The sequence below is a fragment of the Bos indicus genome, chromosome 2, assembly GCF_029378745.1.
Source record: "Bos indicus isolate NIAB-ARS_2022 breed Sahiwal x Tharparkar chromosome 2, NIAB-ARS_B.indTharparkar_mat_pri_1.0, whole genome shotgun sequence".
In the NCBI taxonomy this organism is placed as follows: domain Eukaryota; kingdom Metazoa; phylum Chordata; class Mammalia; order Artiodactyla; family Bovidae; genus Bos; species Bos indicus.
Window position 1 is genome coordinate 97,512,287 of NC_091761.1, and position 22,560 is coordinate 97,534,846.

Below are 22,560 nucleotides of genomic sequence, written 5' to 3' on the forward strand. Positions count from 1 at the left end.
CTTTTTCATTTCCAAAATAAATAGCTCCTTATGCAGAATAATTTAAAGTATTACTATTAGAAAAAAACAAACCAGAATTATTTGCTTTCTAAGAATAACTTATCTGTGAAGTTTGAAATCTAATGGCCCTTATTGACTTGTTTATCTGCATCTACAGTTTACTTGAAACCCTTAGAACAACTATGCTTTTTGTTAGATACAGACTTTGTGACATTGCCATTTTTTTTAATTGGAATATTTATTATGCTCAAAAGAGTGCCCACATCATCCTGTCTTTTGAATTCAGATTTTGACAAGTCTCTTCCCTTGGGCTGCCGATGAGAGCTGTCGATGATGCTTCCCTGTAAGGAACAAGCTATCTTGTCCGTGTTAGGCAGACGCTGCAATTTAAGCTTTGTCTAGTTAAAAATAGTCAAGATTCAGTGTCCTTTTGAATTTTGTACTCTTTTTTGCAAATTAGAAGAGATGTGATACCATTCTTGGAGAAAGCTGTATATCTAGGGTAAATTTATTTTGCTTTTTTTTATGTATAAGAGGATAAACTGTCCCCTAAAATACTGGAAATGTGATATCTCTCTAGATATTGGGGGGTACTTTTAGTCAAAATGAAATAAAACAAACAAAAAAATAACAAACCTTTCCTTCCATTCTTACATTGCTTGTTTTGGAGGGCTCTCCAAAACATTCAAAATTCAGAAGATGCATGAAAGAAGCTACAAGAGTTATTACTTTGCACATTACTTTACACCTGAGTAATATCTTTCCAGATCTGGATTTGCTGTTGTCCTTAAAGATGAACACTGGACTTCCTGAAAATAGAAATGAAACACCTAACCTCAAATCTGTTGGGCCCAATCCAGACCTGGACTACCTGTACATGGCCTGGTTCAGGTCAGCTAGTTGACAGTCCTTGGTTTTCTCCCCTGTAAAAATGGAAAGGATGCTATCACACCAAAGTCAAGGGCATTGGCTATTTATGAGCAGGTGTCAGAAAGTGGCCTTTCAGAAAGCTGCTAAACCAAACCTGCAAGGGAATCATGAAGCCTTCCAGTAGAGGAGGCCCAGAGTCTCCTTGTTGATGATCTTGGGAAAACCAGAGCTTCTTCCCTCAGATGAGTGAGAACCCTAACCTGTAGCAGTCAGCCAGACCAGTGTGAACCTCATCATTCTGCATGGACCAGTCGTAATCCACTCAAGTTTAACCAGGTGATTTACAGTCAGGCTAAAACTCCAGAAGTTGGAGGGTGGGGTGGGGAGAGCACTGGCACATCCTTCAGAAACCAGGGCTGAACTACTGGACCTTCCATGGAGGAGACCTGAGCCCCAATGTTGCCCACAATATCGGAAACCTCCTCACAGATAATTTACTTTTCTGTTCCTATATTGTTTCCAGATTACAGCGGCCTACAGCCAGGGTATCAGGCTCTCAAGCACTGGCCCTTGGAGATGGGGGTGAGGGGTGCAGGAGAAAAACACTTCATATTTACATGATAGATTTGCCTTTAAGTTTCAGTGTTAGTTTTTCTCATAAATGATAAATGTAAGTGGAAAGGAGTTTGGAAGCTCTTTGGTGCTAACCCATTTCTGGTTCCCTGGTTCCCAATATTCTATCCCAGAATTTTGAAAGAAAATGCACAGTGAAGTTACTTCCAATTCCTTTTAGGTTAGGATTTTAAACAAGAAGATCGATTTTAGCAAGGTTCAGTCCAGATGTGGTTCCAAGGATAACATCAAACATTCTGCTGGGGGCGGAAATGTAAGTAGAAGCTTGTGTCAGAAGCTGTCCTGATTGTGTGGCGCCAATCTGCACAGCCGGCACTTCGTCTCCTTTCTCACCTCCTTCCCAACACCTCCCAGCACACTCCCCACTTCTTGTTGCTGTGCCACAAGTCCCCCTGGTTTGGGAGCTTGTCAGCCTTGCATTTTCAGTGATGGGCTTTCCATCCTTCCCTCTGAGATCACTGGTGAATTTCTTGCTTTTTATTTATTTTTTTTTTTAATTTCTTGCTTTTTAAAGGGGGACACCATGGTTTTCAGGGAGATGGAAAGCCCATTTCACCTGCCAATTTGTTTGCTGGCCTTTGGCTTTAAGGTATTTTCTCATGCTGTCTCTGCTCCCTTGCAAAAGTCAGCTGAGCACACACTTTTCTAGCTCCTTTTGAGTTACTCCTGAGGCAATGACTGATGTATGAAAGTATCCAAAGTGTATAATGTCGATCTTTTGTGCTTCATTATTCATGAGAGTTGGGATAATACAAACCTGGTGAAGCATGGCTCATCTGTAATTCAAAGTGAAAGGATTCAAGTCCCAGTATACTCTTTGTCTTGATTTTTTTTTTAATCCCTGTCTCTTAAATTGGGTGGAAATAATATTCTCTGAGAGGAAGAGAAAGATGAATTCATGTTTCTCAAAAGTATTTGAGGAAGAGTTCAAGCAGGCAGACTCAAGTAAAGTAGGCATGGTTCTTTGTTAACATTAGAATAATAAAAAAGGTGAATAGGGTGACTATACTACAGATCCAGTCACCTAGACTTTGGGTTCTAGCCATCTGTGACTCAAGTAATTTATAGAGTATCAAATCCAGAATTCTTGCTTATCTAATAACTCTTGGTTTCTTGCTCCTTGGTTGGGTAGAGATGGAGTCAAACAGTGAAAAAAGAGACAAGCAAGTGCCTGATGTTCAAGGCAGCTCCACTGAGCATGAAAATGTGCCATATGGGAGAACCCCAGCAAGATTTGCTGGGCTCCTTCTAGGGTCAGGGCTGAGCCTGAGGCTCAGTGTTTACACTGACAGGCTCCCCTCATCCCTGGTGCACTGACTGTAAGTACACGCCGTGTACTGCTCTCAGGGAAGCAATCTCAGTCCTGGAATTAATAGGCAATTTTGAGAGTATCAGAGGATTGACCCAGCTGACCTCTACAATAGGTGCTGCTGGTCAAAACACCTACGAAGGAAAGGATGATTTTAAAGTTATTAGAGAAGCTTCCAACCTCCAAACCAATAGTCTGAAACTTTCCCCTAGAGAAGAATCGCTTGTTCAACTTGATTGATTTGATTGGGGAAGATTCCTTAGCCCCATTTCCAGTGCTAGATTACATAATTCCCATGTATTTCTGATGTAAATGAACCAGGACTATGCTTGGAAAGCACCCTTTCAAATATTAGAAGAAGAATTGATTTCAGTAAAACCCAGAAGAAAAACAAATGCTATCTTTTTATCATTTGGTGTGCAATAAAAATTGCATTTAGCCAAAATATGACAAGAGTGTTTTAGAAAAGCATGTTTAGAGCTTTCTTCTTCTTGTATCTTAAAGCAGTGTTGGACTTCTTGTTTGTATGAGCAGTTTTGGTCACTTTCATGTAAAAATCACTTTCTAAAGAATACTTTCCCTTTTCACTTGGCTCTTTGCTTATGGAAAGGTTTAATACGGTGTGGCTTCTTTCTCTGAGTGGAAAGCGTGCCTTCTTAATACAGAAGTTCTGTCCCTTTGTGGCATGATCTGTTTTCTACTAATAAAATCTTCTCTTCTAGGATTTTCCTTCACTTGTGTTTTTCTTTCCAACCAAACATATGGGAGAACGTATGGAAGATTGGGTTTTCCCATGTGTGTGTATATGTTGTTGTATGTTGTGAGTTTGGGTATATTTCTAGATTTTACATATGAGCTTGGGGGCTTATTTACATCTAAACTATTTTAAGCCTATTTTCTGTGGTTCACACAGGTACAGATTGTCACCAAGAAGATAGACCTAAGCCATGTGACATCCAAATGTGGCTCTCTGAAGAACATCCGCCACAGGCCAGGTAAATCAGTATTTTTAGTAGTCTGAGAGAGATTATATTGAATTCAAAAAATCGACAAGCAAAGTTTTTGTTGCTGTGAGATATCTGATTGGAAGGACCTTTCCACATCCTGATACTTCATGCTTGTGTTAATAGAAACTTAAATTAGAAATTTTGAGGCATCTTCATATGGACAAGTAAACTCAGTTACCACAAACAGGCCACATATCCTAGGACACGTTAAAAATGAAAAGATACAGGAGATGCATTTATCTGTATGTACTCAACATGCTTATTGGAGCTCTTTTGAAATATATAGTCTATAAAATTATATTGGGCCATATATTCTTATTTAATTCATGGACTGAATGCAGCATTTCAAAGGTTTTGCAAGAAATTGTTTTTCTACATTATGTGGGGGAAAAAAGGATTGTGCTTTTTAACAAAGCTGAAGAAATGTATTTTTCTGTTGAATTTCTCAGATCTAGGTCAATAAGCATTGTGAATCTTCAGAATGCAATGTCTCCCCAACTTATTTGACCACAGACTGCTTGTTTTTCTGGAATATCTCATAAGTTTAGTTCAGTTGCTCAGTCATGTCCAACTTTTTGCGACTCCATGGACTGCAGCACACCAGGCTTCCCTGTACATTACCAACTCCTGGAACCTGCTCAAACTCATGTTCATTGAGTCGGTGATGCCATCCAATCATCTTATCCTCTGTCATGCCCTTCTCCTCCTGCCTTCAATCCCAGCTTCAGGGTCTTTTCCAGTGAGTCAGTTCTTCACATCAGGTGGCCAAAGTATAGGAGCTTCAGCTTCAGCATCAGTCCTTCCAATGAATATTCAGGACTGATTTCCTTTAGGATTGATTGGTTTGATCTCCTTGCAGTCCAAGGGACTCTCAAGAGTCTTCTCCAACACCACAGTTCAAAAGCATCAATTCTTCAGCACTCAGCCTTATTTATAGTCCAGCTCTCACATCCATCCATATATGACTACTGGAAAAACCATGTATTTCATAATATCTCATTATTATGAGATATCTCATATCTCATTATTATATCTTAGGATATCATAATATATGATATATTATGATATTTTATGATATATTTTTATGGGATATCTCATATCTCATAAGTCTAGTGCCCTAAGGTAGAGTGTATATTCATATGTGCTAGTGATTTTTCCCTATTTAATTTGTGAATTTAATGCATATGTGTCATTTTTTTCTAAGTATCATGTACTATATGTTTTTGCTAAATTCCACCTCCACTCATATGTAAATAATGGACAATTGTCAAATTTGTTAATTTTCTTGAGACTATTTTGACATAACATATATACCATTGAAGGACAAAAAATTGATTTTAACCATCTATTCTTGGCATCTTAATTAAACCAGGTAATATCTTAATCCCATGAATCATAATCTCAAGTGTTATCAGAACAAGGTAAAAGAACAACTGATCCCAGTGAGATTTCTGACCAAAAGATTATTGAGAAGAATTTTTTTAGTTGAAAAACAAAAGGTTTCAAAAATGGATAAGTATTGGAAATATGTCTAGAAATTGGGCTTCACTTTGGCAAAGGGTGTTAATAAAGCAATTCAAGGAGTTAGAAACTACATATAAGGAATTTCCATTACTGATTTCAGAATTGTTATCTGGAATTAGCCGTCTATCATTCATGAGAGAGAAGGAACATGTTCCCAAATGGGTATCTTCACAGCCCCCCATCTGTGCCTTATATCTACAGACATTTAGCTGATTTTGTCCTGTGTCAACAGTATGATGGAAGTATCTGGGTACACTGCCTACCTTCTTCCAGAATACAAAAGAAAATATTGAACTCTGTAATTCCAGATGATAAGTATACATTTAGTTCAGTTCACCTAAAGTCTTGATGCACAGAAAAATCTTCTATATACGAGAAAATATCATGTGTATGTTTTACAGGTCATAAAAGGCTATTGTCATGGACTCCCACCTATTTCTCACTCTTACTTCATAATAAGTGAATCAGATGACCAAGTTCACAAAGACGTGTTAACACAATGAATGATCTTTGACAATACCAAGCTTTTCACAAAATTACTTTGGATTGTAGAATGTCTCAAAAGGAAATAAGGAGGAAACAATTCATCACCTGGAGGCACAAATTGAAATAGCTAGTCTTTTGACTTCACTTTGGAACATAAGAAGCTTGATGGGGATTATAATCCTCTGCAGTTACTGCTCCTAATGGGGCCAGAATTTTTCAGAACCAAAGGCAGAGATCTCTGATTTCAAATGAGCTTCTCTAACAGTTCTATAAAATTACCTAGCTACCCACTCTAGTATTCTGGCTTGGAGAATTCCATGGACTATGCAGTCCATGGGGTCGCAAAGAGTCGGACACAAATGAGGGACTTTCACTTCACTTCAGCAGGACTGTGACAAAAATAGACTTCTCAGGCTTCCTTTTCTGAATATAGTTTGGGTCAATATTACATTGTTTTTCCCTTCTCTCTCAAAATATAGTCTAACAAAAATTTTAATAGGGTTATATTGGCACAATATATAATCATAAAACTTGAAAAGACAGTTTCTATTAGAGGCTTATGAAAATAGAAAAGTAAGATCTCAAGAAAGTTGATCTCCTGTAATTGAAAATTCAGTATCCTCTAGCCTCTAACCAATATAACTGTGTTTTATGAATCACACTAATCCTGTCACAACCAACAGGTGAGACCCATGGGGCCAAGTAAAATGTTGGTAGAGTAACACCCCTGCAATAATGCATCTTTTGAGGGAAGGACAGCTTCATGTCTCCTACAGGAATGAGTTAAATAGCATCATACACATCCTAAGTCTTCAGAAGGAGTATGAATGAATCTTCAAAATGTAACCCAGGAACTTCCCTGGTGGTCCAGTTGTTAAGTCTCCATGCTGCTCCCAGTGCAGGGGGCCCAGACGTGATCCCTGGTCGGGGAACTTGATCCCACATGCTGCCCTAAGACCCAACACAGTCAAGTAAATAAATGTAAATTTTTTTAAATGTAATCCAGTAACATCATACAATTTCAAGGGGGCCCTGGCCAGATAATTGGTGTTAATATAAATTTCTAGGTATCACATGAGAAAAACACCGCAGGAATAAGAGACCTGTGAAGTTTTAACAACCCTTTCTCTCTCATCTATGGAAGTAAATAAGTATCAAGAGTCCAAAATTAAAAAATCTTTTCCATGTTTCCATAGAGTCCCTCAGGTATTTTTTCCAAATCAAAATCCCAAAAGAGATGCAATAATAATAGAGGATCACATGGCTTACTACTGGCCTTATTAAAAAAAAAATATATGCATACAGCTAAAACCAAGTTGCTAATGAAAGTGAAAGCTAGTCTCTTAGGTGGAAACAGTAAAGGTATCTAATCCAGATTCTTCCCAGGTCAAAGACATCAGCAGACAGGCCCAAGAAAAAGCTAAAGAACAACAGATACCTACTCGACGTAGAACTGCTTGCATTCACAAGCCTGAAAAGGTGTGCAGAAATGGAGGTGCCACAGAAGGGCGGCTCATGGCACTCTCATCTATCAGCAGATCCTCGATTTTCAGCTAATTAACATTTAAGAAAATGGCATCGTCAGAACTCCGTCTCCATATTATCAGATCAGTGTCAAATTAGTCCTATGGCATCTGGACAAGAATGGGATCTCTAAGATTCCCTTCCTATCACTCCATCTACTAATTAAAATGGAAGCTTTTAAGCACTTCAGCCTCTGACTCCAGTTTCATCAGTCAAGGTATCAGTGCTGAAAATTTACAAGTGGCAATATCATGCATATGTACACAATTGCTAGCCTATAAGTGACCTATTACCATGAAGAAAAATAGAGAAGTGCTTCCTTGCAATTTAATTTGCTCCCTTAAGAATAAGAGACAAAATACTCCAAGTTTGAGAAAGGATACATATGGTACTTTCATTGTGTTATTTTTAGTTTTTATTACATAGATAAGAAAAATACCTCTGATATTTTAGGTTAGCCATGAGTAGAGAAAAGAATTAATATGTAAAGCAATCCAGGGAATGATACAAAAAGGATGTCACTGCCTTAGATGGATATATGAATGTGCGAGTTGGACCCTAAAGAAGGCTGAGGACTGAAGAATTGATGCTTTTGAACGGTGGAGTTGGAGAAGACTCTTGAGAGTCTCTTGGGCTGCAAGGAGATCGAACCAGTCAATCCTAAAGAAAATCAATCCTGAATATTCATTGAAACGACTGATGCTGAAGCTGAAGCTCCAATTCTTTGGCCACCTGATGCGAAGAGCTGACTCATTAGAAAAGACCCTGATGCTGGGAAAGATTGAAGGCAGGAGGAGAAGGGGACAACAGAGGATGAGATAGTTGGATGGCATCACCAACTCAATGGACATGAGTTGGAGCAGGCTCTGGGAGTTGATGATAGACAGGGAAGCCTGGCGTGCTGGGCTCTGTGGGGTCGCAAAGAGTTGGACACGACTGAGTGACTGAACAACACCTTACTTAGATGGTATGGGGAAAATGGTGTAGACTAAAAATTCTAAAAGATTCCTTTCCCATCTATGGTCAGAGGATTAGTAGAGTTCATTAAGTTTGTGATTTGCCATGGTCTACCTGCTATAGTCATTTTGGGGAACTAGTCACCAAAATAGAAGATTTAATGTTAGCAAGGCATTTAAAAGCCTTTCTCATCTCCTCCGTAGGTGGTGGGCGTGTGAAAATTGAAAGTGTGAAGCTAGATTTCAAAGAAAAGGCCCAAGCTAAAGTCGGTTCGCTTGACAATGCTCACCACGTTCCCGGAGGTGGTAATGTCAAGGTAAGACACAAGATTGTGAGCAGATCTTGCCTTTTTAAAAAATCCTTTTGAAATATTCTTCATCAAAATAGGTCCCAGATTAAAGACCTGGACGCCCAGGAAGTAGGGATGGCAGAGCTGAATAGAAGTGACATGAACATCAGCTCTGGGATACAGAGAAAGAGCTAGGGGACAATTTAAGATGTTTGAGTTAACCGAGGACTGATGCTTGTCTTAAACAGATTGACAGCCAAAAGTTGAACTTCAGAGAGCATGCTAAGGCCCGTGTGGACCATGGGGCTGAGATCATTACACAGTCCCCAGGCAGATCCAGCGTGGCTTCCCCCCGACGACTCAGCAACGTCTCCTCTTCTGGAAGCATCAACCTGCTTGAATCCCCCCAGCTTGCCACCCTGGCCGAGGATGTCACTGCCGCACTCGCTAAACAGGGCTTGTGAATATCTCTCATTTAGTATTGATGTCATACTATTTAGGCATGAGCTCTGGCAGGAGTGGGCTCTGAGCAGGTGTTATATTCATTCTTTACAAACCGTAAAATAAATAATCTCATTCCCAAACTGTAGTAATTGTTACAATTTTATAAAAAAAAATAGTATATGCAGAAATTGATTTGATTTCCATTTGCAACAGGAAGATACTGGCTTTACATGAGTACAATTGGACAATTTTTTTTTCGCTCTGCTGTTTTGCATGGAGTATCATTATTTTAAAAATTGCATTTCTACCTTTCATGTGCCTGAAGGCTATCTACTACATTCTGAAAGGCCTTGTTAAAATCCAAGCTGCTCATTTCACTATTCTGTTGCTGGGTGAAAAGATAAAAAGTTGCCCCTTGTAACTTATTACAGGTTAAATTAAATCAAGGAGTCATTGCAGGAAGGGAAGAGCATGTAAGAAATGGTTTTTTTTTAAAGCGTTATTTTGTATAAATGGGAAGAAAGATTCAATTAAGTTATTAACGTTTGGGACCTGGATAATTATATCAGAGTATAAGTCAATCCAATAAATTATTTAATTAATTAAAAAATAGTTTCGAAGCATTTGAGCTGTGGTTGAGGAAGTGAAAGTGCATCTCTTAGGAATGAAGCACTTTCATTAGGATGGACTTGTGTCTGGTTAGGATGTCAGTTGATCAGCTAGATTTGTGTCCACACTACCAGTTTCACACCCTTTCCATCTGTTTGATACAGTATTATAGATATAAATATATATATATTTCTCTGTGGCCATTTGTGATACTTCCTCATACTTGAATATTATACTTCCTTATTCACAGTATCTGTGTCTCCTGCACCCTTTGGTGTTGCAATTTTAGGTATGTGAAAGTAGATGTTAGCAGGGTTCTCTCCCTATTAAAAAAAAAAAAAGTTAAAAAAGACAAAAAGTTTTAGCATGAAGTTGCTTTCTGTAACAACTCAAAACTGTAACCCTGTTTTAGTGCCAGATACAAGTTTCTCCCATTAAAGTTTCTCCCGTGATGCTAGAAAAAATTTATTTTTCTTTGCTTTCACCAACATGGAGTTTGTTGGGGGTGGGTCCAGTTATACATAAAAGGGGTTTACAGATTGTTGGTTTAAGATTATGGGTTTGTCTTATTTTGAATCACAGAATATTTTGGGGTTTACTCCTATAATCATTCATGGAATAGACTTATTAAGATTTCTTTTTCTTTTTTTTCCATTTGCTAAAGTTGAAACTAACAGTGGGAGTTTGGGACATGATATTCCATTCTTCCAAGCAGTACCTGTTTATTCAGTTATCTGATAGAAAATGTTTGGCCTCCATACCCGAAGTAAGATCCCTTGATCAGAAAGGGAAAATACAGTATTTTGAGAAGCTACAAAATATTGGAGATGCAGATATCTAAATCAGTTTTTTCATGATTCCAACATTGCACTCTATAAAGGAATACTGTTTTACTATTATTTATCAGTAGCTAATACGGTTCTGACTTTATATACAGTCTAGACATCACAAATCAACTAATTCTTCTTTAAGAATCATTCATCTTAAATTTATGAAGAAGCAATGAAATAGTCATTATTAGTCTGAGTAGGGCAATGGGTTACTAGGATGAATGGATGCTTTTTAGTATTTATCTGTTCTTTTTCTTGCTCAGGGCTGGTAGGCTGGATCTGAAAAGTTAAAGGCAAATGTTTCAATAGGGTTTGATCCCTTTGAGTCAAATCAGTTCTCAAGCATAAAGGAGGAAATGATGAACATGGACTGAGGCAATAAGCTAGTATAGTAGCATCTAAGAACGAAGCTGAAGGATGGAAAGGCAGAGAGACACGGGTGCCGTGTTGTGACCCATTGGAAGTTACAGCCAACGTGACTTCCGTGAAAGAAACTCTGTGAGCAAAAGTGCACCATTCACTGTCAACTAAGAGATTTTACGGAGGCAAACATTTCTGAAACTATAGCTCAGTTATTTAGGATAGTCAAAGATTTAGAAAGGACTGATTAGGACTATGGGTGTGTCTATTTTCTGCCTAATTATTGCTGTGAGGTTTGATTTGACCAATCTGGGCATTTTATTCATCAGCTTCCTTTGAAATGCACCAGGAAATAGGAAAAGAAAGAATAGCTGTGTGGGGACTTAATGGTATTTTCTTATGTGTTAGGTAGTGTTAGGTAGTGATTAAAGCTCTAGAAAGAAATTAACAGCTGGTTAGAACAATTTTAACCTGTGAAACATGTATTTTTTTCAACTTGGTTTAAAATTTTTATAAACACTAAGTAACCATGTTCTACATATTAAAATTGTTTTTTTACAAATACATGTCTAAAATAAAGATTATATAAGGTACCCAGTGATTAGATTTGGCATTAAAACAAATGTTTGCTTCAAATCACAGCAAAATTACAATGACTAAATACCCTCACTTTGTATGGAAATTAATAATTCTATAAAATGAAATTGAAAATTGGTAGCAGTAAAAGAAAGAAATACAGGCTAACTGTCTTCTTTGGGGGATAAGGGGTGGAACCCATCTTACCTTTACTCTCAAGATTAACGACACAAATTAAGCTTTTTGAACACCACTCTTGTGGGGACATCCATACGCTGATCTAGAAATTAAGGCTTCATAGTCTCAATTCTAGATCAATTAATGCCAGTTTCTCTCTGGCTTTTGCCTTGGAGAACCTGTTTAAGGAAACATAAGTAATCCAGAGCTATGAAGAGTTAAAAGGCCCACTCACTCTCTCTGGGTCACCTGCAACCAATAATTGGGTACCTTTCAATGATGCAGGAGAGATCCGAGTTCATGATGAGTTTCAAAGGCCATGTTCATTTAGGAACCAACTCTCTCTGGATTCTCCTGCTGAGTTCCAGCAGGGTGATGGGCTGAAATCCCACCCACAAGCAAGACACCTGTGGATCACCAACGAGGTATAGCTGAAGAAGGCTGAAGTGAGAACTTGGTTAAATGGAAGAAAGTACTGACAGTAGCTGGCCTTCTCCACATACTCACATAGTTTTAGAGCAGGAAATGGGATCATCAGGCAAAATAAGAGATCAAGTCACTATTAAAGAAATCATCTCAATGTGGTTGATTTTTGACATAGCTGCAATTATAGCATTTTCTCCTATTTTTTACACTATGAAAAGGAGGAAAACAAACCATTCATGGTCTAAGTAGCTAGAAAAGGTAGATTCATGGTTTGAAAAGGCAAATTCTAGGCATTCTTTCCAAGATTAATATGTTAAATCAGTATTGATGTTTGTTTTTTTAAACCTAGGGTTTTTAGCCTGGGTATGTAGGTTGAGGCCAAGTCCCTCTGCAGGAAAAAGCTTATTTTTAAACTCAGAAAATGTCAATCATGATACTTCAACTTTAGCAAAAAGAAAAAAATCAACAAAAAGTATACTCTGTATGCTGGGATTCCAAGGTTCCAACATGCCGCTACAAATCTGTGGGGGGTTTCTTTCTTCTGATAATTCTAGAGCCTGTTACCATAGAAAGGCATTTCTTCAATGGCTGGTTGTAGTTAGTTCATGTTTTTCAATCAAAATTTGCAAATGTATTTGTTGCTGTATAGTGATTGTTTTGCAAAATAAAATTGCTTGTCACCTATCTGATAGTTTCAGATTGTTTCTTCTTGTTTCCTGGAAAAAGAACATAAAACATAATACATATTGCTCAGTCCAACCAAAGAAAAATTATGAAGAGGAAGCTTCAGTTATCTGCTGAATGCTGGCTATGTGTCAGGCCCTATCACCGCTGTATTAGCAGGATGCTATCTGTTGCAAGTGACAAACTCAAATTGGCCTAAGCATAAAGGCTACTTTATTGAGTCAAGTCTCCCATCAAGGCAAGAGTATCTGCCTCAGGCGAGGATGTATCCAGTCACTCAAAAAAATGTCTTTAAGAAGTTTGCTTTCTTTAACTCTGGACCCAGGCTCTCAAAAGATGTCATAGGAATTCTTCCAAAGTTTAGTTCTCCTTCCTCTATGTTGGCTTCATCCTCATACAGACTCCCCTCTCATAATGAGCAGTGGAAGCTCCAAGTCTCATACTCTCCCAAAGAAAGCCTCTTTCCTGGCAGCACTAGCCAAATCCAGGGTGTGAAAATCATTGCATTACTTGGGTCACCTGTTCGCTTGTGCTAAAGGGCAAGGGGAGGTCACAGACCTAACTATCACAGATGATTGGGGTAGGTGGAGACTGAAGAGAGAAGGGGGCTCATCTGAACTATCAATACATAAGCTAAACGTGGAGAGAAAATATTTCCTCCAAAGTCAAGTCAGGCTGCTCCTGCTAGAAGAGAGAGAAAACCAATGCTCATCGGCCATGGAAACAGACCTCCTCCCATGCATGCCCCCTGTGCTCTATGCATCCTTTAGCTCCTTGCTGCTTAGAGTGTTCCCAGCTTCACCTGGGAGCTTGTTCAAAATGCAAAGCCTCAGGCTTCACCCCAGACCACTTTAACACTCCCCTAGGTGATTCGTCTTCCCTTTAAAGCTTGAGAAGCCTCAGCTCTTCCAGTCTCTCTAATGTACCTAAAGAGAAGGGGCTCCATGGCAGACTGCTGCTCCTGCTAAGTTGCTTCAGTCATGTCCGACTCTGTGCGACCCCATATAGACGGCAGCCCCCCAGGCTCCCCCGTCCCTGGGATTCTCCAGGCAAGAACACTGGAGTGGGCTGCCATTTACCTCTCCAATGCATGAAAGTGAAAAGTGAAAGTGAAGTTGCTCAGTCGTGTCCGACTCTTAGCGACCCCGTGGACTGCAGCCTAACAGGCTCCTCCATCCATGGGATTTTCCAGGCAAGAGGACTGGAGTGGGGTGCCATTGCCTTTTGACCCCTAAAACTGTTTGAGAGAATACCATCAACTCTGATGTCAGAGAGTTCGGTTATCAAGTGGTGGAAATGTGTGACTGGTGAATGACTCTTGTCCTAGAGACTTTGCAAACTCATGTCATTCTCCCTTGGCTGAAACCTACTTCTATCAATAGTGTCAGTGCCTTTTGGCATTGCCTTTTGGCAATAATGCAATTTGGTACAATTAGATAAAATCACTAATCTTTGGTTAATAATTTTGTAAGACTGGCATCTGTGTTTTCCTTCATAAAGTTTATCTTTACACCACAAAAGATTAAGACATTTGGTAGCACAAATCATGGTAAAAATCTTTTTTTGTTGTTAACTGAAGTACAGTTGATCTCAATAATGTGTTAGTTTCAGGTGTACAGCATAGTGATTCAGTATTTTTGGCAGATTATATTTCATTATAGGTTTTTTTAAGATAATGAGTATAAAACCCTGTGCCATACAGTGAATCCTGTTGCTTATCTATTCTATGAATAGTACTTTGTATCTGTTAATAGCACATTCCTAACTTGTCCCTCCCCACCTTCTTCTCGCTTTCCAGAACCGGAAAAACATAGACATAGAAAGCAAAATGAGTTTGCTTTCTATGTCTGTGAATCCTTTTCTGTTTTGTAATACATTCATTTATATCATATTTTAGATTCCACATACAAATGATATATATTATTTGTCTTTCTCTGTCCGGCTTATTTCACTAAGCATGATTCTCTCTACATCCAATCACTGCTACAAATGGCAACATTTTATTCTTTTTTATGGCCAGTATTCCTTTGTATATGTACACCCCAGCTTCTTAATCCAGTTCTGTTGATAGGCACTTGGGTTGCTTCCATGTCTTCGCTACTATAAATAGTACTGTTATGAACACTAGGGTGTATGTATCTTTTAAAATTAGTGTTTTCAATCTTTTCAACTATATATCCAGGAGTAGAATTGCTGGATCCTATGGTAGTCCTGGTGGTGCCTGTTAAAGAACCCACCGGCCAATGCAAGAGACTTAAGAGATAGGGTTTGATCCCTGGGTGCCAGCCCCAGCTGATCCAGGGTATTCGAAGGAGAGACGGCCTAGGCGACTATTTATATGCTAATTAGAGATATAGAGAACAATAGAATGAGGATAGCTCAGTAGGAAAATTCAGTGGAGAAAAGAAGCTGAGTAGCTTGGTTTACGCGGGAGACCAATAAAACTTCAAGACAAGAAGTTTGCACCACTTAGGTAGGCCGCAGGCGCCCTCTCGAATAGCGGAAGGTGCCTCACCCTAGACACCTTCTCGAGTGGGTCTTAGAAGCCCAGGCATAATTAGTAAGCGTGGTGGGTTCCGCGCTCCAGATGGAGACTCAGCTGGAAGTTAAAAGAAAGAATGACATGGGGAGACCAAGCGTTGGTGAGCAAGGCCCGTAGCTTTATTTTCAACAGGGGCTTTTATACCCTAAGTTACACATAGAGGATAATAGGGGATGCAAAGTCAGCAGTCTTTGATCCTTATCAAAAACCAAGGTTTCTTTCCTGCAAATTTATCGTGTACAAATGGTTTAAGTGATTTACATCATCTTCTGGCCAGAAGGCCTACTAACATTTTATGACTCTTGACAAGGACTTATCAACAAAGACTTATTTTCTCTAAGAGTAATTATTTTAAGGTTTGGCACCATCTTCCAAAGATAAAATTGCATTCCTGTAGGGCGGATGTGTAATGGGCTTACAACAAAGGAAAGAATTTATTACCTTAAGGGTCTAAAGTTACTAACACCAAGGCCACTACTTATTTTTTACTATATACCAACTATTAATTAATACACATTCAAGGATACAATTCAGGGGATGTGAAAACTTGGCAACAAGCATTGACTCATCAATGAAATCCTTTACTAGTTTATTCTGACAGTTTTTAACTCTCTGAGAGGCTCTAAGCTATTTGACTATCTTAAGCTTCCCGTGCCTCTGGAGGCTAGGAGACTGTAAACAATCGTATGCATAGCTGCAGGAGTCCGGGTAAACTTGTCAGGCGAGTTAGAGAGCCATCTGAGGGGTTTGGATTTAAACACTCCTAATTGCCCAGGAACTTTATTAATTGGAGCTGTAAGTTAACTCTTTGACAGAGAGAGCGAGATGGTGGTAGGGGACAGCCCCCAGCAGAGTCAGAGGTGAGAGCACAAAGCAATAAAGTAGGCAGACTCTGGTTTTTTGGGGGAAAATGCTCGAGAATATCCGGGCGGACTCCTGAGGCTCGATCCCGCCTTTGCGTATGCCGAGCCTCCTTCCTCATGACCTTTGTCATGAGCAGAATGCCTCACCGGCGCCCGGCACCTGGGTCAGGAAATCCCCTGGAGGAGAACATGACAACCCACTCCAGTATTCTTGCCTGGAGACTCCCATGGACTGAGGAGCCTGCCAGGCTCCCTACAGTCCACAGAGCTGCAAAGAGCCAGACACAACTGAAGTGACTTAGCACACAATGCATGGTAGTTGTTTTTACATTTTAAGGAATCTCCATACAATTGTTCACAGTGGCTGCACCAATTTACATCTCCACCAACACTGTAGGAGGGTTTCTTTTTCTCTATATCTTCACTAACATTTGTTATTTGTAGACTTTTTGGTGATGCCCATTCTGACAGATGTGAGGTGATACTTCATTGTGGTTTTGATTTGCATTTCTCTAATAATTAGTGATGTGCCTTAATAAAGGTTTTATTATTATTATTAACAAGGGAAAGAGGAGATGAGTAACTCAGATGTAAGGTAGGATGGTGGGATAACTCCTTATATAGCTTATGAGGGGAAAATGTTCCTCTTTTATGATGTGGCACTTACTTGTAGAACTATGACCCAAATAATTCAAGGCTAGAATGTTGTCCATGTCAAAAGCACACTTTCTAGTATCCTAAAATTGTTTCAAAATACTGTCCTTCTCTAGGTTTTCTTAAATACCTTGAAGAAACATCATGCTGCTGCTGCTGCTAAGTCGCTTCAGTCGTGTCCGACTCTGTGCAACCCCAGAGACGGCAGCGCAGCAGGCTCCCCCATCCCTGGGATTCTCCAGGCCAGAACACTGGAGTGGGTTGCCATTTCCTTCTCCAGTGCATGAAAGTAAAAAGTGAAAGTGAAGTCGCTCAGTCATTTCCGACTCCTAGCGACCCCATGGACTGCAGCCCACCAGGCTCCTCCATCCATGGGATTTTCCAGGCAAGAGTACTAGAGTGGGGTGCTATTGCCTTCTCTGGAAGAAACATCATAGACATACCCTTAAAGCCTCCTTTTTGCCTTTTATGCCTTTCATCACAAACGTACCACAGCTGTTCCCACTTCATCCTCATTCTGTTAAAATCTTCTCTGCCCCAGGCCTCGTTGAGGCACTAGACCTGTGGCCTCCAGCTGCACTTTGTTTGGGCTTGTTTTCAAACTCAAGAAGGTTCACACACACAAAAATCCCAGACTTGGACCTTTGAAAAGTTAAAAGTTCTGGCAACAGTGGGTCCACATTCATTCATGATAATGGTTGTCTGGAGCTGGTCCACGAATGATGAGATGGATCTCTTCCCTCCATTTGTCCACAACACCCACCCGTGCCTGTTACTGCTCCTAGTCCACATTTGTTCCCTGTCACTTATTACTGTGAAATTTAGAAGTTGTAACCAACCTCTCCTCTAAATCCACTTGTCTCTCTCCCTCCCTATTTCTTTCTCATTTCTGTGAAATAAAAGTCCAAAAGCATAAGCCCCAGTCCTGGAGTAGGAGAGAGGAAAGGTCAGGTTGAGTAGGTCAGGTCAGAATCAACTGGGAGCCTGGGAAACCAATATTTAATAGATTTTACCTGTCTCAAGAAAAAAGAAAAAAAAGGTAATATGTTCATTTGATGGTAGCAACTGGCAATTTTGATGGTAGCAACTGGCAATTTTCATGTCCCTGATAAATACATTTAAGATTCTGCTCTCATCTACATTTATCGAAAAACAGAAGAAAAATGCATTTTTGTTTGTGTCCCCGCCCTGTGATAAATAAAAATGTTGTCAAGTGAGAAAAGGCAGAAACTACCATCTTACTCAGTAGGTCTGAACTTATGAGATGTCTGCCTGTTACTTTTAGAAGTAGAAGAAAGATATTCTAACCAAGTGAGAGGCATGTTCTTTAACCCAGGGCTGATTTTCAGTCAACCTGGACCTTATTCAGTTGCATAAGTTTTTATAATATTAAAAGACTTGCTTCCAAGACTCTACCTTATCAATGCCTGCCTTTTGCCCCCCAGACCTGTTCCCCCAGGTGTCACTGACCTCCTGCAATTCTAGCTGCTATGAGGTGAATGCTGGGTACAGCAGAGAGCTTCCAGATCCTGTTCCAGGGTCCCCAAAAGTCCTGCCTTCCAGGCACCACCAGTTTCTATGACCCCCTCAGGGCTCTGAGGGCTGGCCTCTTCACACCAGCTATTCGGGAAAGTCCAGATTCTCCAAGTGGGCTTCTAGCAGCCTGCTGGCCCGCCAGCCAGCCCACCACAGCTTTTACTTGACAACTGCTGTCCATGCATCATCCTCCAAGTCAGAAGAAGACTGGCGTCCTACAAGGGAGATAACAGTTTGGGGCATCCTGAGAGTCAAGTACACGGTGCTCCTGGAACCATACTTTGGCTGTGGCCACAGGCTACCAGTCTCGTTTGTCCTCAGAGCCCTCCTCTTCTATGAGTCGCATGTAGGAACTGCAGTCACCACAAAATGAACTCTCACCAGAGTAAGGAGACAGGTAACAGGCACTGAGAAGGTAATAGGAGCTTCTGAGGCCAGCAGTAGGAGGTTGTAAGCAACAGATGCGTCCCGTGGAGCCATGCGGGGTACTAGTGCCTGAGATAAAGACTTTAATAGTGCCTGCTGAAATTAACTTCCATTTAAAACCCACCAAAAGCCCAAAGGAAGTAGGTATTAGCATTAATTTTATACTTATTTAGTGATTGTCTCTATAGGCATCCTTATATCCTTATCCTTATGTTAACTCCTATGATTAAATACTGTAATTCTCAGCATCCCCATTTTACAGATCAGAAAACAGGCATAGAGAAGTTGTTTAAAACTTAATGTGCAGAGCTGGAATTTGAACTCGAAGAAACCCAAGATGTCTGATCTGACCTAATGGATTAGGTTTGATTCAATTAAATATTCTAATAAAACAATTTTCTTGACAATGATAAAGATACCAAACTAGTATTACATACATAAAAGAGAAAACTCTCAGCAAGCTGTTAATTGACCAAATGATGACAGAGAATTGGGGATTATAAACAATCTGATTTATATAAAGAGAAATTCTCTTTAAAAAAGTCATTCAATAACAAGTGGGAACTAATTGGAACAATTTTCTGCCATTCTCTATGTTAGGTCCAGGCCCATACGTAGGCATCATTTAGCAAGTGACATGTATGTCAATCAAAGATCAACCAGGTATTTCTAAAAGTCAACAGTGATTTATATTTGAAAATTATTAGGAAAATTGGATGAATATTTGTGCCAAAACACACATCACTTGACAAGCAATTTCACTATTCATACTGTTTAGAGAATAAAAGCATTTTTTATACATATTTGTTTAGATAATGTGCCAGTTGCTAAATAATTGGTCTTCTGTATCCATGATGTGTCCTGCACCCCGAATTCTACCAACCATGAAACCCACAGATGCAGAGAGTCAACTGTACCAGGACGTTTTGCATAAAGGATGAAAGCGTCCACAGATTTTGGTTTCCATGGATGGGGTAGGTCCTGGAACCAGTACCCAACAGATACTGAGGGATGACCATTTTAACATCGCTCTTGATTTCAGCCCCATGTAGCTTTCTTAAATGCTTCTTTTCTTTCTCTTATGACACTAATAACTGAATTAAATTTCTTGCTTTCATTATAAGCATGGCATGCCAGTTAGATTTTTCTTGTAAAACCAGGATCTATAATTAATAGCTTAAAATGTGAGAATGCCTATTCAAAGCTTTAGATGATAGTTCGATTTTTAATATTAGTAAGCAAAAGGTTTTTCATTAACATCAGAAAACCAAGACACAAATAGATACCAAGAGGGACTTCTCAATCTTTTTTTTTTTTTTTTTGCTTCAACTGTAGAAAAATCAGAAAGCACTCATTATGTGGATACCCAAGTATTAATATTTTATCTTTTCCAGTATAACCAACATATTGAACAAGCATGAATCATATAAGTTGTGAGCAGAATGCACATTTATTTTTGTGTCTCATAGTTACTTTAAACATTAGGCAGGGCAGAAATCTTCCCTTTCCCCGTGCTAAAGACTTGGGCAGACTCGTGATGTTTCAGTCCCTCTCAGATAAAGTTTTTCTGGCTATAAAAAGAATCTCAATGATTAAAAAGTGTCATTTCAGAAATTAAAATACCCAGCCTATGGAACGGTCAAAATTCTGAAGATAATGTCGTAAGATCTAAACTTCTTCAGCACAGATCTGCCTCAGGCAGCAAGCCTGCTTTCTGCTCCATGGACTCGCTTTCTCTTCTTCCTGACAAAAGCTGTTTTTTCTCCCTCCAGGAATAAGGCTGGGGGAATAAACAAAAATAAGGGAATAGGAGATATCTTACTTGATTGGAGACTGGGCAGCCTGTGATTTGCAGGTGGTTTAAGCAGATTTCTTCTCTTTTTCTGTGGGCTTCCAATGGTATACCTCCAGCCTCTTTCTGCTAATTCTTCTGTCCCAACTCAGGCAGCCTTACTGGGCAGGACCTAAGGTGACTTTCCCCAGCTCTCTCTCCTGCACAGCCCTCACCTGGCCCTCTTGTATTACCAATTCTCCATACTCTGGGAGTTGAGGCAGATCCAACTCAGAAGCGCTCCTAGGGTTCCAGAACCAAAGCCATCAGCCCTTCTCTCGCTGTTGATTTCTCCAGCCTGCAGAAATCCAGTGTCTCCCAATATCTGTCTCCCAGCATCAAGGAACACACTTTAATGTTCTCCAAGCATTTAAATCTTCTTTCTATTAAGCTTAGGATTAGAAAAGGGGCTTCCCTAAGGGTGCAGTGCTAAAGAATGCAGTAGGCACAAGAAATGCAGGTTCAATCCCTGGGTTGGGAAGATCCCCTGGAGTAGGAAATGGCAACCCACTCCAGTACTCTTGCCTGGAGAATTCCATGGACAGAGGAGCCTGGCGGGCTACAGTCAATAGTGTCACAAAGAGCTGAACATGACTGAGCAACTAAGCATACATGAGTGCTAGAAGGCGAGACCTCCCCACAGCTCCCCCACACCAAAATAAAAGTGTGACTTGGCTCATGACGTCTCTGTCCAAAGAAATGTCCTCATCAACTTCCTCTCATCTGGTCCCTCTCTGTGTCCCCTCTCTGTGTCTTTAACCTGACAGAAATGAAGTCCCAGAGATCATTTCCTTTATAAAGCATCACATGGGCAGAAACAGGTTTTTACTCTCACTTTGACAGACCTGCATGCAGTAGATTCTAAGGTTAAAAAAAAATACAGTTTTAACATCCTGCTGTCTCTTCTTTTATGCTCTATTGGCTAGAGTAGTCTCGAAATGTGGATGCCTTTAAAAATAGGAAATGAATAAATGCCCCAACACTTGCTGAGTGCAGCATCCTTATCTGGTCCAATGGCCTCAAGGCATCCAGAGTCAAGTGACACCCAACACACCACAGCCCAGGATAAACAAGAATACGTGGTGGAAACTCAAGTTCACACAAAACCTATGGGGGGGAAAGGAGGACAGGGAGTAAAAAAGGGAGAGATTTCTAAAGCAATTCAAAAGCATGAGTGGAGGACACATTCTGAGAACATGAAACCTTTTGGTATATCTGGAGCATAGGTGGGTCAGAGTAAATGAGGCCAAGGGGGAAAAAAAAGAAGCTTGGAGCTAGATACTGGGTCTCCTGCTATATTCAGAAGTTTGGATTCTATTGTGTAAGCTGGAGCAGTCATTAAAGGTTTCTGAGGAGGAGAAATGCCATGATCATTTCTGAGGTTTAGAAGAATCATTTTGACAACAGTGTAGAGATTGGACTGGAAAGATGAGGGTACAGCTGAGGGAACTGCGGAGAGGTGACCAAGACCCTGAGCCAGGGGATATCTCTTGACATCAAATGGACAGAACCAGGGGATGTGAATTGTAAAAGAGAAGGAGAGATATAAACTTGAGGTTGATCATTTGGGTAACCAAGTGGATAATAACATTGATGCCATTAACAAAGATGATGTATGCAGGTGAAAAAGACAAGGTATCAGCGGGGAGTATTCATAAGGCAACCTCAGAAATTTGTCGATTCGTATCCAGATCTTAGAAGTGGAATCATGACCAAAGACGGATATGAGTATCACTCCAGATTCTGGAGGGTCCCAAGGCAGGAAGGGTAAACAAGAAAAAGAGAGTTAGCCTGCCCTGATCATACCTAACCCAACTGTACTGCTCAATAACGAGCAATGCTCTCATTGATCATCCCAGAGCATGGTTCTCTCTGAATTCAGGCATTATCCTTTAGGACGAATGAATCCAGCAGCTGTGAATGCAGTGTTGATGACCACCCCAGGTCCATGATTCCCCTGTTGTAAATCTCTGTGTCCATTGCTAGTTTTAAGGAAAACCTCC

The 22,560-nt window shown here is 40.0% G+C and overlaps 1 protein-coding gene across 43 annotated transcripts in view; it reads left to right on the forward strand.

The window, feature by feature from the left end:
• Positions 1-12,705, forward strand: part of MAP2 (microtubule associated protein 2) — a 297,668-nt gene extending 284,963 nt beyond the window's left edge. For 22 of the 43 annotated variants that reach the window (XM_070771192.1, XM_070771199.1, XM_070771173.1 and 19 more), the window contains 4 exons: positions 1,664-1,756; positions 3,726-3,807; positions 8,514-8,626; positions 8,848-12,705. In XM_070771192.1, the coding sequence (XP_070627293.1) occupies positions 1,664-1,756; positions 3,726-3,807; positions 8,514-8,626; positions 8,848-9,063 (504 nt within the window). In that variant the 3' untranslated portion in view covers positions 9,064-12,705. The remainder of the gene's footprint in view (positions 1-1,663; positions 1,757-3,725; positions 3,808-8,513; positions 8,627-8,847) is intronic. The other 21 variants (XM_070771210.1, XM_070771249.1, XM_070771246.1 and 18 more) reach the window with 1 other exon arrangement.
• Positions 12,706-22,560: the final 9,855 nt, after the last annotated feature.